At 39.7% G+C, this 13,456-nt stretch overlaps 1 protein-coding gene across 1 annotated transcript in view; it reads left to right on the top strand.

Annotated features, from left to right (window-relative positions):
- Positions 1-4,978: 4,978 nt before the first annotated feature.
- The window catches only part of LOC310648209 (uncharacterized protein), a gene marked incomplete at its 5' end in the record, with an annotated part of 73,307 nt that continues 64,829 nt past the window's right edge, over positions 4,979-13,456 (top strand). The window contains 8 exons of the mRNA XM_083375958.1: positions 4,979-5,032; positions 5,121-5,195; positions 6,264-6,308; positions 7,288-7,341; positions 11,439-11,492; positions 12,165-12,218; positions 12,653-12,706; positions 13,302-13,327. Coding sequence (XP_083232084.1) covers positions 4,979-5,032; positions 5,121-5,195; positions 6,264-6,308; positions 7,288-7,341; positions 11,439-11,492; positions 12,165-12,218; positions 12,653-12,706; positions 13,302-13,327 — 416 coding nt within the window. The remainder of the gene's footprint in view (positions 5,033-5,120; positions 5,196-6,263; positions 6,309-7,287; positions 7,342-11,438; positions 11,493-12,164; positions 12,219-12,652; positions 12,707-13,301; positions 13,328-13,456) is intronic.

Raw genomic sequence — 13,456 nt, 5'->3', positions numbered from 1 at the left:
TCCCATATGTACTGTAGGAAGTCAGCACCCCCCCCCCCCAGAGAATGAAATATTTTGGGGAATATTAAAAGAGGCAGGATAGAATATTTCCCCTAAAGGATAAATGGAGAAAAAAAACTTAACAAAGGCAGAAACAGTTCCATAATTATACCTATTTTAAATAAGTTATTCAAACATTCTGAGAAGGAGACAGAAATGAGGGAAGGCAGAACATTCACCCATACTTAAATGGAAGCATAGCAAAAGATAAATGGATATTTAATGACAGCTCCTGTGATCTCTAAAAGGTTGCTTTGTTCATATTTAGAAAGAAATGCATGCTTTGCTCTATATCACCCTCTGGTGCCCCACCTTCATAGATACTTTATTAAATCATGCAGGAGTTCCAAATTCCAGCATAAAATTTTCTGTAACTGCATGCCTTTGGATATTCAATTTTTGCAACATTCTTCCTCCAAACCTTCCTGTGCCTCCTACTTTCCCAAGGAACCCGCTTTCCTTTTCCCTTCCTTTTCCCCATGTTCATTCCGTCAGTTCATACCCCTTCTAGTGCTCCCTCTTGAAAAGTGCACTGCCAAGTAAGAAGTTTCACTAGTTTGGAGACTAACATGGTTCATTCTTTTCAGAGTAGATAGAAAGGGGCTTGACTTTGTTTCTCAACTTTTGGGAGTGTCTGTCTGTCAATGCATTTTCTGACTGGCTAAGGGGCTGGCCCAAGATTCCCCCCACCCTTCAACACTCAGGAACAAGGGAAGAAGGGATCCACCTTTAGGACACTGGACCATATAAAAAGGGAACCTAAAAACTTGACAGAGTCAGTAGGAAGTTTCTGCTGGGGCCTGGAGTGGAATTAGATAAATCAGACCGTCCCTGTATGACTGGACACTAAAGCAGAACCAAGGATACAAAGAGTTTTCATGTCTAATATTTAGACATGTTCAGCTTTGTGGATTCCCGGTTACTGCTTTTGATAGCAGCAACTGTTCTACTCACCAAAGGCAAAGATGAAGAAGACGGTATGTACAGTCCTTTATTTTCTTTCACTCTCTGTATATATTAAGTGAAAGATTTTATCATATCCTGAGAAGGGAGTGCATTTTCCTCTTATTCTTTAATTGTTTTGTGTTGAACATAAAACTGTCCCCCCCTTCCCCACAAATCATTTAAAATTAGCAAATGCAGAGCAAGAGTCAACCCTTCCTACAAAATAGGGCACCAAGCCTGGGGTGTCATCTTTTATGCTGTAATTGTAATTCCTGTTGCATGTGCTATAATTTGAAAGGTAGAGAAATACATCTAGGCAAAGAGAGTGCTGTTGTTATTATTATTATTAAGAGGAAAAGGTCAGTGCATCTTGACCTTCCTGAAGCTTTTAAGGTTGTCTTGAATGCAGAGAAAGAACTTTGGAAGGCTGAAAAGTAAAATCTTTACTCCACCTGACTTCTTTTATATCCATGGCAGTGTAGCATTTAGTGGAGAACATGAACCACTCCTAAAAGCAAACTTAAGCAGCTGTGGATAGCCTTAGGCATTGTTTTCTTTGGTCTCCCTGTTTCTCTCTTTTCTTTGCCTCCGGGAAAACAAGTTGGACCAATTAGAACCTTTGTGCTATCTTGTCAAGTTCAGTAAAGCAGAGAGTGGGAGTGGGAGGGAGCTGTTTGGGGAGAGGGACAGGAAAGGGGTATTAAGCAAATGTTGGAAAAGTCATTGGAAAGTTCTTAGAAAGCTAAGGCACATAGATGAGGCAGAGGAAGTACAGCAAGTAAGCCTCTTGTACTGCCTTGCTGAAGAAGCCTGCAAAAGCCATCACAAAACTATTTGTGGTGGTGGGGAGCTTCAAGATGATTCATAAGGAAAAATTTTTGGCAATCTATAAAGCACAAAAGTCTAGACATCATTTCATAGACAAAGCCTTTTGGATGGCGAAGGGTTCAGAGGGACTTACTGCCTCTGGTCAACAATATCCAGTGGTGACATCTAGTGGCCATGAAGAAATTCCTTTTGTCTTTTGGCTACCAAGGCATTCTGAGGTAGCCTTCCAACAGGGTTATTGGGGTGGCCTTGAAAGGAATCAACACCAATCAGACTCTTTCTGGAATAAAGGATTAAATATGCCTGTTGAACACCACCCTTGCCCTCTTCAGAAGGAAAGAAAATTGATATACCAGTGTTGGTGACTTGTCTGATCTCAAATTGTGGATATTTTCCTGCCATCTTGTGGATAATTTGCACTTTTATTGCAATGTTCAGGGAAATTTTATTTTCCTAAATCTCTATGGATCTTTTTCTCCTCCTGTTTTTGTTTTTGTTTTTAATTTCCCAGAAACTACTTACTTTCTTCTTATTTCCCATCTACTGCTGCAAAGTAAAATATCTTTCTGATTTGGGGAGTTTAGCGTTGAAACTGTAGACTACTTTGAAAGGAAGTATTCAGTTTTAAAAGCACCTTGCTCTGTATCAAGAGTTATAATTATAGTGGTTTTTTATTCTTTTTGGAGTGAAATGCATTAGAAAAATCCTTTATTTTGCTTTTCTCCTTTGATTGCTCCTCTCGGCCTGACTAGGTCTACTCTGTTTAACATCGGAGAGCTTACAAAATATTTCATCTAAGTTCTGAGATCATCACACCTCTCTTGTGGAGATTGCTTTACATGGCTCACATATTCCATGCCTCTTTCCCTGAATTCCTTTGCACCTGATTCAGTTTCCCAAAAGCACACACTATTGATAAACAATTTCTTCCCATTCATGAATCCTCTTTCCATTTGGAACCCATTTTTGTTTCTCTCTCTCCACCACCTATCTTTTTTCAAAAGGTTATTAATCTAATGGAAAATCATTGTTCTTACCCAAGTCCACTTTCTGATCTCTTTCCATCTCAATCTACAGGTAGTCTTTGTTTAGTGACTGTTCAAAGTTACAGTGGCGCTGAAAAAAGTGACTTATGACTGTTTTTCACACTTACAACCTTTGAAGCAGCCCCATGATCGCATGATCAAAATCCAGAAGCATGGAAACTGATGCATATTTATGACAATTGCAGTATCCCAGGGTCATGTGATCATCATTTGTGACCTTCTGACAAGCAAAGACAATGGGGAAGCCAGATTCATTTAACAACTGGGTTACTAACTTAACAACTGCAGTGATTCATTTAATAATTGTGGCAAGAAAAGTCAAATGTCTCACCGAACAACAGAAATTTGGGACTCAATTGTGGTTGTAAGTTGAGGACTACCTGTATTCATTTGGATTTAATATAAATATTTGTGAAAATCATTTGCGGGCAGGGAGAAAACTGGCAAGATAAATAATATCTATAGAGCTAGGCAAGATTTGAGGAGAGTGAAGCCTGGGGAAGATGTTTTCAGGCTACAATATCAAAGCATTATTGCATAGCAAAATAGCATATCATGGAAAGGAAATTGGGTAGTGCTGTATTTTTCTGAAATGTGGGTAATTTGAAATCTGGTTGGCATTAATAATCACTTACAGCCTTTTCTAATTAGGCCAATAGTGATAGGAGTGTCAATGTTATATTATCTTCTGAAATTAACTAGATTCATCCAGCAGAAGACTGTGAATCTCATAAGCATGTTTAGCCCATAAACTTAATTAAACTAAAACAAACTCATGTTTGGCAGGAGAAATTTTGAAGCTTAAGAAAAACAATTAAACTATTTGGATGTCACATTTTCTGGTTCTTAATACTCTCTTACATTTTGTATTCAAGACTCCCTTCCTGTTTACCCAGAAGTCACTGCTGTAGAGGTAAAATATATTTTTGCAATCTAAACTTCAACTTTTTAGCTATGTCATTTTTATTATTCATTGAATAATAAAAGTTTATTTTTTAATTTTACTTGACAGGGTCCTATAGGAGAAACAGGCCCCAGAGGAGATAGGGTAGGTATCTATAAGTTTGGCTAATTGTAGTTCAGATTTAAAGATAAAAATATAAAAGCCATGTTCAGAAGTATGGCAAAACATTTTGTAATACTGTGGATTAATATGGGAGATACTTTTCGATAATCTAGACCAGGGGTAGGCAACCTCGGCTCTTTTATGACTCATGGACTTCAACTCCCAGAATTTTTGAGTCAGCTGACTCAGGAATTCTGGGAGTTGAAGTCCATGAGTCATAAAAGAGCCGAGGTTGCCTACCCCTGATCTACACTATAATTGCTCATACACACTTGCTATATTTTTATGATTTATATCACAAACACCTATTCTGCCCATAAAATATGCAAAGTGATACTAATGTATGGCTACATTCTCATCCAATGGGAAGCATATTCCAATTTCATTGACTTGCTGTAACTTTCTAAAATAAAAATAAGATAAAATAGCACCTAAATTAAAACTACATGCCAGTCTTAATATTTAACTTTTGATTTTTTAAAAAAAGATACATGATCCCTTCATCAGGGATCCACAATTACTTAATATTTTAAAAACTTCCCCATTCTACTTTTAGTCCTGTCAAGCACTGGAAATCAGAAGTCCAGGCAGTTCAAATGAATATAAAGGTTTATTGCAAGCTCATGTTCTCTACAAAAATCTGAAGTACAATCAACCAATGGAACAGACTGCCTTCAGATGTTGTTGGTGCTTCATCACTGGAGGCTTTCAAGAAGAGACTGGACTTCCACCTGTCAGAAATGGTGTAGGGACTCCTGCTTGGGCAGGGGGTTGGACTAGATGACCTACAAGGTCCCTTCCAACTATTCTATTCTATTCTATTCTATTCTATTCTATTCTATTCTATTCTATTCTATTCTATTCTATTCTATTCTATTCTATTCTATTCTATTCTATTCTATTCTATTCTATCCCCCATCCAAATTTTGCAGAGTTGTAGGGAATTTTCAACAAGTTCTGATCTTGCCCATGGAGCAGAATATACTTTCATAATAGTAATATCTGACTTCTTACTATCTTTATTTTCAGGGACTTCCAGGCCCCCCTGGCAAAGATGGCATCCCTGGACAACCTGGTCTCCCTGGACCTCCAGGCCCCCCTGGTCTTGGTCTCTCATTAACTTGGTTATTCCATCTAGTTATATGGCATTCTTGTTTAAGCACCTGCCAACATGTCCTCTTTTCACTCTTTGCTAGAACTTTGTACCTCAGATGTCTTACGGTTATGATGAAAAATCTGGTGGTGCTGGTCTTGCTGTTCCTGGCCCAATGGTAAGTGCTGGTGTTCTTGAGGATTTGGAGGAAATGCTAGTTGAAGGGGAAGGGATTGAGAAGGAGGAAGAGGAGGAGGAGGAAAAACACTGAAACCTGATAATATATGTATACTTTAAGTTATATGATGTAAATGATTTGACCCTTCTTTGTTTAATTATTATTAAGACCAGAAGGTGAACCTATGGAGATATAGATGAGGTGTCATCAGAAGAGTTCAGTGAAGAAGCAAAGGTTCACCTGTGGGATTTATTTTGTAGGAAAAAGTAATGCAGAAAAGCAGTAGAATTAAACAGGAAATTCAAGTAATGAGTTTTCTCTTGTTTAATTAAGGCCCATAATGATAGTACGTGTAATTTATAATAAAACTTTATAGAACTAATGGAGCCACTTTAGTTATGAAAAGGAGGTCATTGCAATCAATGGGATTTCAGACCATAATGTTACAATGGCTTCATAAAGATTTTAATTACATTGTCTTAATTGAATGGAGAATTGCAGTTAAGGAGAACAGCTTGAATTTAAGCTGTGATTATTCCAGCTACTTGTTTGTAATAAAGTAGTTGGAACAATCATAGCTTAAATTCATCCTTTAATACGGTTTTAAGTGAAGCAGAAATGTACAGCCTACTTTTAGCTTCTGAAAAGAAGAAAATCAATCAGATGTTTTGCTCAAGAGGGAGTAATCCATTGTGCCTTATGCTTCACATTAAGCAAAACTGATGGCAACTCACCCATCCCTGGAGAGATTGCAAATTACATTTGACAGTTAACATAGTGATGATAAAAATGCATTTCTGAAAATCAATCTAGAAATTGAAGCTAGGCCATGAGGTATGAAAAGATCATTTAGAAAAGTCTCAAGAAAGGTAATTTAGGAAATGATATACAAGGAAGGCCAGACTTACTTAATAGAACAGATCTACAATAATGAAGGCTTCAAAATGATCATACAAGATCAGGGCAATATGATTATATAGACTTCAAGAACATACATATCCACTGAGGTGAAGGAGAAATTGTACCAATTCCATTTATCCTGACTATTTATTTCCTGCTGATGTTTAGGGTCCAGCTGGTCCCCGTGGCCTTCCTGGCCCTCCTGGTGCTCCTGTAAGTATTTTCTGTCTTCTTAAGTATGAACTTTCTATAACAATGACATGTGAATTTGGTACTACATTCAAGGGGAACATTTCAAAATCTTTTTATTCCTTCCTTTCATTGTAAAGAGCAGTGGCCTTGTAAAAGTGAGAATCTTGATGTTACAGAAAAAAGAATTTTATACTCTGCTCAGTTATTAATGAAAATCAGCCACACTTATTCAAAATTAATACAAAACTGCTTAATTTGTGTAGTTTGCAGAATCCCACACAGAACTGGAGGATTTTTTTAGTGCAGAGGTGTTAGTAGCAAATGTTTGTGGAAGGCCTGTTATTCACAAACCTTGCAGACAAACCAGAGAGTTGAAAACAAGGAAAGAAGACAAATTATATTTCATTTCCCTTTATTGGAGATGCTACCTTCCTTGTAAAATTTTAAACTTAGGAACCCACAATATAAATTCATTCACAGAAACAAAGATGAGACATCATTTGCTCTGCAGAACTTGCTTATTGTAGATAAATAAACAAGATCAAGACTTTCTTAAATCAATTCCTTCTACTACTAAACCTAACCCAAGTACAGTATGATAGGAGTATTTAATTCCTCTTTGATCAGCTCTGCATTTTCTCAGAAACATCAAATTTTGCTTCTTTTTATTTGCTGCACAGTCAACCATTCAACTACAGTGATCTTGGGTCAACATATCCCTAACAGATTTGCAGTCTATATTAGACTATTGAAAATAGAGCGTAGAGAAATTCAGTAAAATAACAGTGTGGGAAAACAGTTGGCTTCATGGATGAAACGAATTGTTTCATGCCAGGTAATCTGCAGAGCTAAAGATATGAAGGCCAGAGTCTAAAATAGAAATGAAAGGTCCATGGCTGAAAGTGTTTAGGGATCCTCAATAATGCAACCCTGAACAAATAAGGGTGTTATTTTGAATTGCTTTCTTTTTAACATATATGTCCCTGTTTTAAACATCCAGGGCCCCCAAGGTTTCCAAGGTCCCCCCGGTGAGCCTGGAGAGCCTGGTTCTGCTGTAAGTATAGTTTGATGTTTGCCTTTTGTGGTGGATGGTGGAGGTATTATGATTATAGTCAGCCAGAAGAGTCATCAGTCTTTTCCTTGAAGTTGTCTTTTTTATTACCTAATGTAGTCTTTGAACATAAACATGCTATAGCCAGGCTTCTTTTTTGTCTGTGTGAAAAAAATAGTTTATTCAAAGAAGGTTAAAATACAAAATGCCAAAGTATTCAAAAAAAGAAAGAAAGAAAGAAAGAAAGAAAGAAAGAAAGAAAGAAAGAAAGAAAGAAAGAAATTAAAAAAAAACCAAACAAAAAAACATTAAAAAGAAAAAATGTCTTAAAGAAAGACTAACATATACACATAACATCCTCCCTAGTTTAATTCTGATTAATATAATGCAGCAATGTTAGTTTCCCACCCCTTGCAAAACAGGCCAAAGTAATGTTAAACTACTAAATCTACTTGCAAATTGTTAGCCTGTCATCTATAACAGAGGTCCCCAACCCCCACTCCGTGGACCAGTACTGGGCCACAGCATGCCAGCAACCAGTCCGCACAAACAAGCAAAGCCCCATCTACAGGATGCAGGCAGCACACAAAACCACGCCCCCTCCAGTCCATGGAAACACCTGTCTACTCGTAACCGGTCCCTGGTGCCCAAAAGGTTGGGGACCTCTGATCTATAAACAATGTTAATAACAAAATAGAAAAACAGTGGTGGGATTCAGCCAGTTCGCACCACTTCAGCAGAACCGGTAGCTAATTTTTTGTTGCCTAAGCCCAGAATGGACTTCCGGAAGCAGCATCCACACAGAGAACCGGTTGTTCACATATCTGAATTCCATCACTGTAGAAAAAGTAATAATAATGAACATATTAAAGTTTAAAAGTAACAAAAATGTGAACAATAATAAGAAAAAGACAACATTGAAATTCCAAAACCTTCTGTTAACAAACTATTATTGTAATTAACTCGTAGAAAATTACCATGGCTTCAATACCAAATCATCCCAAATTTAACCTTTATTGGTCCCGGATCAAATATCCACATTTGTTTCTTTATACCATCAATTGCTGATTGATTGAATACAATAAGTCCAATCTCCAAAACCAATCTATCTTCCCCCCCAAAAAAAACCAGATAAAATCAGTGGTGGGATTCAGCCAGTTCGCACCACTTCGGCAGAACCAGTAGCTAATTTTTTGTTGCCCAGGCCCAGAATGGACTTCCGGAAGCAGCATCCACACAGAGAACTGGTTGTTCACATATTTGAATGCCACCACTGGATACCGTATATACTTGAGTATAAGCCGACTCGAGTATAAGCCGAGACCCCCAATTTCACCCCCAAAAACTGGAAAAAGTTGGTGACTTGAGTATAAGCCGATCCACCGTTCTGCAAGCCTCCGCCGCCGGCTGCTTCGTTCCGCAGCGGAAAGAAGCAGGCAGGCTGCTTCGTTCCGCAGCGGAAAGAAGCAGCCTGCTTCGTTCAGGCTGCTTCGTTCCGCAGCGGAAAGAAGCAGGCAGGCTGCTTCTTTCCGCTGCGGAAAGAAGGCTGCTTCTTTCCGCAGCGGAAAGAAGCAGCCTGCTTCGTTCAGGCTGCTTCGTTCCGCAGCGGAAAGAAGCAGGCAGGCTGCTTCTTTCCGCTGCGGAAAGAAGGCTGCTTCTTTCCGCAGTGGAAAGAAGCAGCCTGCTTCGTTCAGGCTGCTTCGTTCCGCAGCGGAAAGAAGCAGGCAGGCTGCTTCGTTCCGCAGCGGAAAGAAGCAGGCAGGCTGCTTCTTTCCGCAGTGGAAAGAAGCAGCCTGCTTCGTTCAGGCTGCTTCGTTCCGCAGCGGAAAGAAGCAGGCAGGCTGCTTCGTTCCGCAGCGGAAAGAAGCAGGCAGGCTGCTTCTTTCCGCTGCGGAAAGAAGGCTGCTTCTTTCCGCAGCGGAAAGAAGCAGCCTGCTTCGTTCAGGCTGCTTCGTTCCGCAGCAGAAAGAAGCAGGCAGGCTGCTTCTTTCCGCTGCGGAAAGAAGGCTGCTTCTTTCCGCAGTGGAAAGAAGCAGCCTGCTTCGTTCAGGCTGCTTCGTTCCGCAGCGGAAAGAAGCAGGCAGGCTGCTTCGTTCCGCAGCGGAAAGAAGCAGGCAGGCTGCTTCTTTCCGCTGCGGAAAGAAGGCTGCTTCTTTCCGCAGTGGAAAGAAGCAGCCTGCTTCGTTCAGGCTGCTTCGTTCCGCAGCGGAAAGAAGCAGGCAGGCTGCTTCTTTCCGCTGCGGAAAGAAGGCTGCTTCTTTCCGCAGTGGAAAGAAGCAGCCTGCTTCGTTCAGGCTGCTTCGTTCCGCAGCGGAAAGAAGCAGGCAGGCAAGGCACGGAGATCCGGAGACCTGCCGACGTTTGGGGAGGTTTGGGGAGGTGCCCAAACCTCCCCAAACGTCAGCAGGTCTCCGGATCTCCTCCCCAAACCTCCCCAAACGTCGGCAGGTCTCGGGATCTCCGTGCCTTGCCTGCCTGCTTCTTTCCGCTGCGGAAAGAAGCAGGCAGGCAAGGCACGGAGATCCGGAGACCTGCCGACGTTTGGGGAGGTTTGGGGAGGTGCCCAAACCTCCCCAAACGTCAGCAGGTCTCCGGATCTCCGTGACCTGCCTGCCTGCTTCTTTCCGCAGCGGAAAGAAGCAGGCAGGCAAGGCACGGAGATCCGGAGACCTGCCGACGTTTGGGGAGGTTTGGGGAGGTGCGCGCGCACCTCCCCAAACCTCCCCAAACTTCGGCAGGTCTCCGGACGGCGGCTGCTTGGGAGCGGTGCGCGCAATCCCGGAAGCACCAAAGCCTCGGCCGCGCACAAGTCCTCGGTAAGTTTTTTTTGTTGACTGGAGTATAAGCCGAAGTGGAATTTTTCAGCCCAAAAAGTGGGCTGAAAAATTCGGCTTATACTCAAGTATATACGGTAAAATTGTTCCTAAATTAGATGTATTAAGTCCATTTCCTATTCTCCTTCAAACTCCTTTTAAAAAATGCCATTTGTCCACCTAGAGAGTTCTCTGCTATTATATAAAGGCAGAGTTAAGCTTCCAGAAGATGTATGGAGTTGACTTTATTATTTCTGAGTCTATATTTCTTCCTGGCCATTTTACAGCTGGGAAATCACATTTCGTCTCAATGTTCTCCACCATCTCTTTTATTTCCGTGTCTATATTTCTTCCCAATGAACCTGCTACTTTGAAAACAAGTTCTTCTTGTAGGTTTAAAGTATTTAATGTCTGTTTTTTAAAAATGTTTTGCACAGACTTTATAAGTTTTAGAAATAAATTTTAGAAATAAATTCAGTTAAAAATTGCATATTGCTAGCCAGAATCTGTTTTCCCCCTTGGGTGTCAGCCTCTTCCTTCTCTCTGTAATCTGATATGTTGTTGCTCAAAGCAGGGAGGAAGCAAAGAAAACAGAAGATATTTTATGACTATTTTGATCCAAAAAGTTTTTGCAGATTGATAAAATACAAATCCAAAGTCACGTGCTATGTTTCCATACAAAAAGCAGAAACTGATAAAAAATAGTGCAATAAATCAAAGAAAGCAAAACAGAAAACAGAAAAAAATCCAGTCAGGGTTGAAATAAATCAGCATTCAGCCAACCAAATAACCTTTAAAGATAATAACAAAAACCAAAATTCAAAAAGTGAACCTAAAAATCCCAGGCATTCTTACGATAATGTTCTGTTGGTAGGAAGAGGTGTAAATACCCATTAACTTTTCAGCTGTTCTCACAAGAAGCTGCGATCTTCAAGAGTCCTTCGGGAGAAGGGCAGTATACAAATTTAATAAAAGTAAAAAGTAAAGTAAGATTTCCCCTCCCGGGTGGGTCCACAACTATCCAAAACTCATCATGGGTTATTCCTAAGTGCCCCCTTTCAAATCCAGGAGGCAAGACTGCCAAAGAACCAGCTCTGGCAGCAAACACAGTAGATTGTGAGTAAGAGAAAGAAAGCCCCTTACTCCTCAGCAGCCATCTTGGGGAGGAGTGCTACAGACAGGCTTCTGTTTGAGTCTGTTCTTTAAGATATCAGCAAGGTTATAAATGGGAGCACAGATGTATTTGTTCTAATTTTAATGCCTCTTTTTTCTCATTAAATTATCTAGGGTCCAATGGGTCCTCGTGGTCCAGCTGGTCCACCTGGCAAGAATGGAGATGATGTGAGTAACTATATCATTCTTTGGAAAATAAAAACACCCTTTGTTTTCTCTAATTATCCACAGATAGAATATACACCTTCCAAGCAAATCTGACAAACGTAAAGGCTTCTCTGAATCTACAAGTTTGAAGCAACTGACTCATGATGTATCAGTTCTGTGTTGTCTTCTGAAAAAATGCGAGTCTAGCAGTGGAAACCAAGCACAAAAATGAGTTGGGGGGCTCATTTTTCTTCTTGGAAACATTCACTTGTTCTCTTTGGTCCTCCTATTATGCACTGCAATGAATGGCAGTTCTGCAAAAGATAACTATTAATTTTACTACATCCTTGGTCTTGCCATTTATCTTATATAAAAAATTTGCAGTGTTAAACCATCCAAGGGGCAGTCTAAGATGCTAATTCCTCAGTTGGTATTTGTGGAGTTCATGTAACTTAACAAGCTAGACCTTCTTCATTATTGCACACTATATTTTCTTTCAACTGCCTGTTTGCATTGTCAAGAGCAGAGATCTCAGGCTTCAAGCCATAATTTTTGACTAGCTTCTGCAATTCTTAAAGAACTCTTTTGCAGATGAAAGAGTTTAGGTCGCTTTTCAAAAAATACTCTCAGATTTCTTAATTATTATTGTTTTAGCACTAGCTTGGTTTTTTTTTCCTGCCTTCTTTCTCCAAGGGTGAAGCTGGAAAACCTGGCCGTCCTGGTGAGCGTGGTCCTCCTGGCCCACAGGTAAGATGTCCTGTCCTTATATGTAGAAAAGAATGATGGGTTAGTTAGCCAACAATTGTTTTGTTATGATGATTTGTCCAGCTGCTCAAACATAAATCTATTTTTGATCATAGAAAGGGGAATACAAAGCCTTAATAGTGAGGTGGGTTGTGAAAAAAAATGAAATCTCACATATATGCATTATGCATCAGGGCTATTGAAAGACTGGGTTACAGAAGATAAGCTCAAGTATTGAAATCTCCACTTTGGTAGCAATATTTGATTTCTTATTTAGAAATCAAACAACCCCTTTTTTCAATTCATTGTCATAGATAATTTCATGGTAGGAGGTCGGTCTTGAAATGGTAACCTGGTTAAGGCCACATGATGAAAGGTGAATTGCCATGATTCTTTTCTTCCTTTATTCTCATGAATGTCTTGCTTATTTCTTTCAGGGTGCCCGTGGCCTTCCTGGAACTGCTGGCCTCCCAGGCATGAAGGGACACAGAGTAAGCATGTTTCAATTATTCAACATCCAACATTATTCAGAAATTCCACAATTCAGAGTCTGCCAAAGCTAGATTACTACTTAGATTGTATATGCATGTCTTCTGAAGATTTTTAGGAATTGCACTTTTCAAAATGTTGATAGTGTTCGTGGTCATTGCCAGAAAGCTTCACTTCATAATTTCTGGCATTCATTATGGCCATGAATATTGATCACATAGTCAAGTGAACTTAGGAATGTACTATAGCGTCATGGTTTTTTATGTCCCCTATTTTAAAAGGCATACAAAACACAAGTAGAGAAGTCCATTAAACAGATTTTTTAAAATATCTAGCCAGTTTCTAAAAATTGGACATTGTATGTCTTTGTGGTTTCTAATAGTTCATCCATCCTGGGGCTCACAGTACCCAAAGTCATTTAGCATTTCACTCCTGTAACTCTTTTAAATGATGTTTCTAATGTAATACTCATATCTTGTAAAATGTTATTATTGTTTTCTAATGTCTCTTCTCTCAATCCATCTTATTATCCATTAATAATAAATGTATATTATCCCCATCTTCTTTAGGGATTCAGTGGTCTTGATGGTGCTAAAGGTGATCCTGGTCCAGCAGGCCCTAAGGTAAGTGTCCAATTTAAGTACATGTCTTTATACAAAATTCTGCCTCCTTCCATTTTAACAACTGGTATTGACATTTATTCTTTTCTTTCCTTCTAGGGTGAGCCTGGCAGCCCTGGTGAAAATGGTGCT

This window comes from Vipera ursinii (genome assembly GCF_947247035.1).
Source record: "Vipera ursinii genome assembly, chromosome: W".
In the NCBI taxonomy this organism is placed as follows: domain Eukaryota; kingdom Metazoa; phylum Chordata; class Lepidosauria; order Squamata; family Viperidae; genus Vipera; species Vipera ursinii.
This window is presented reverse-complemented; position numbering and strand designations above follow the sequence as displayed.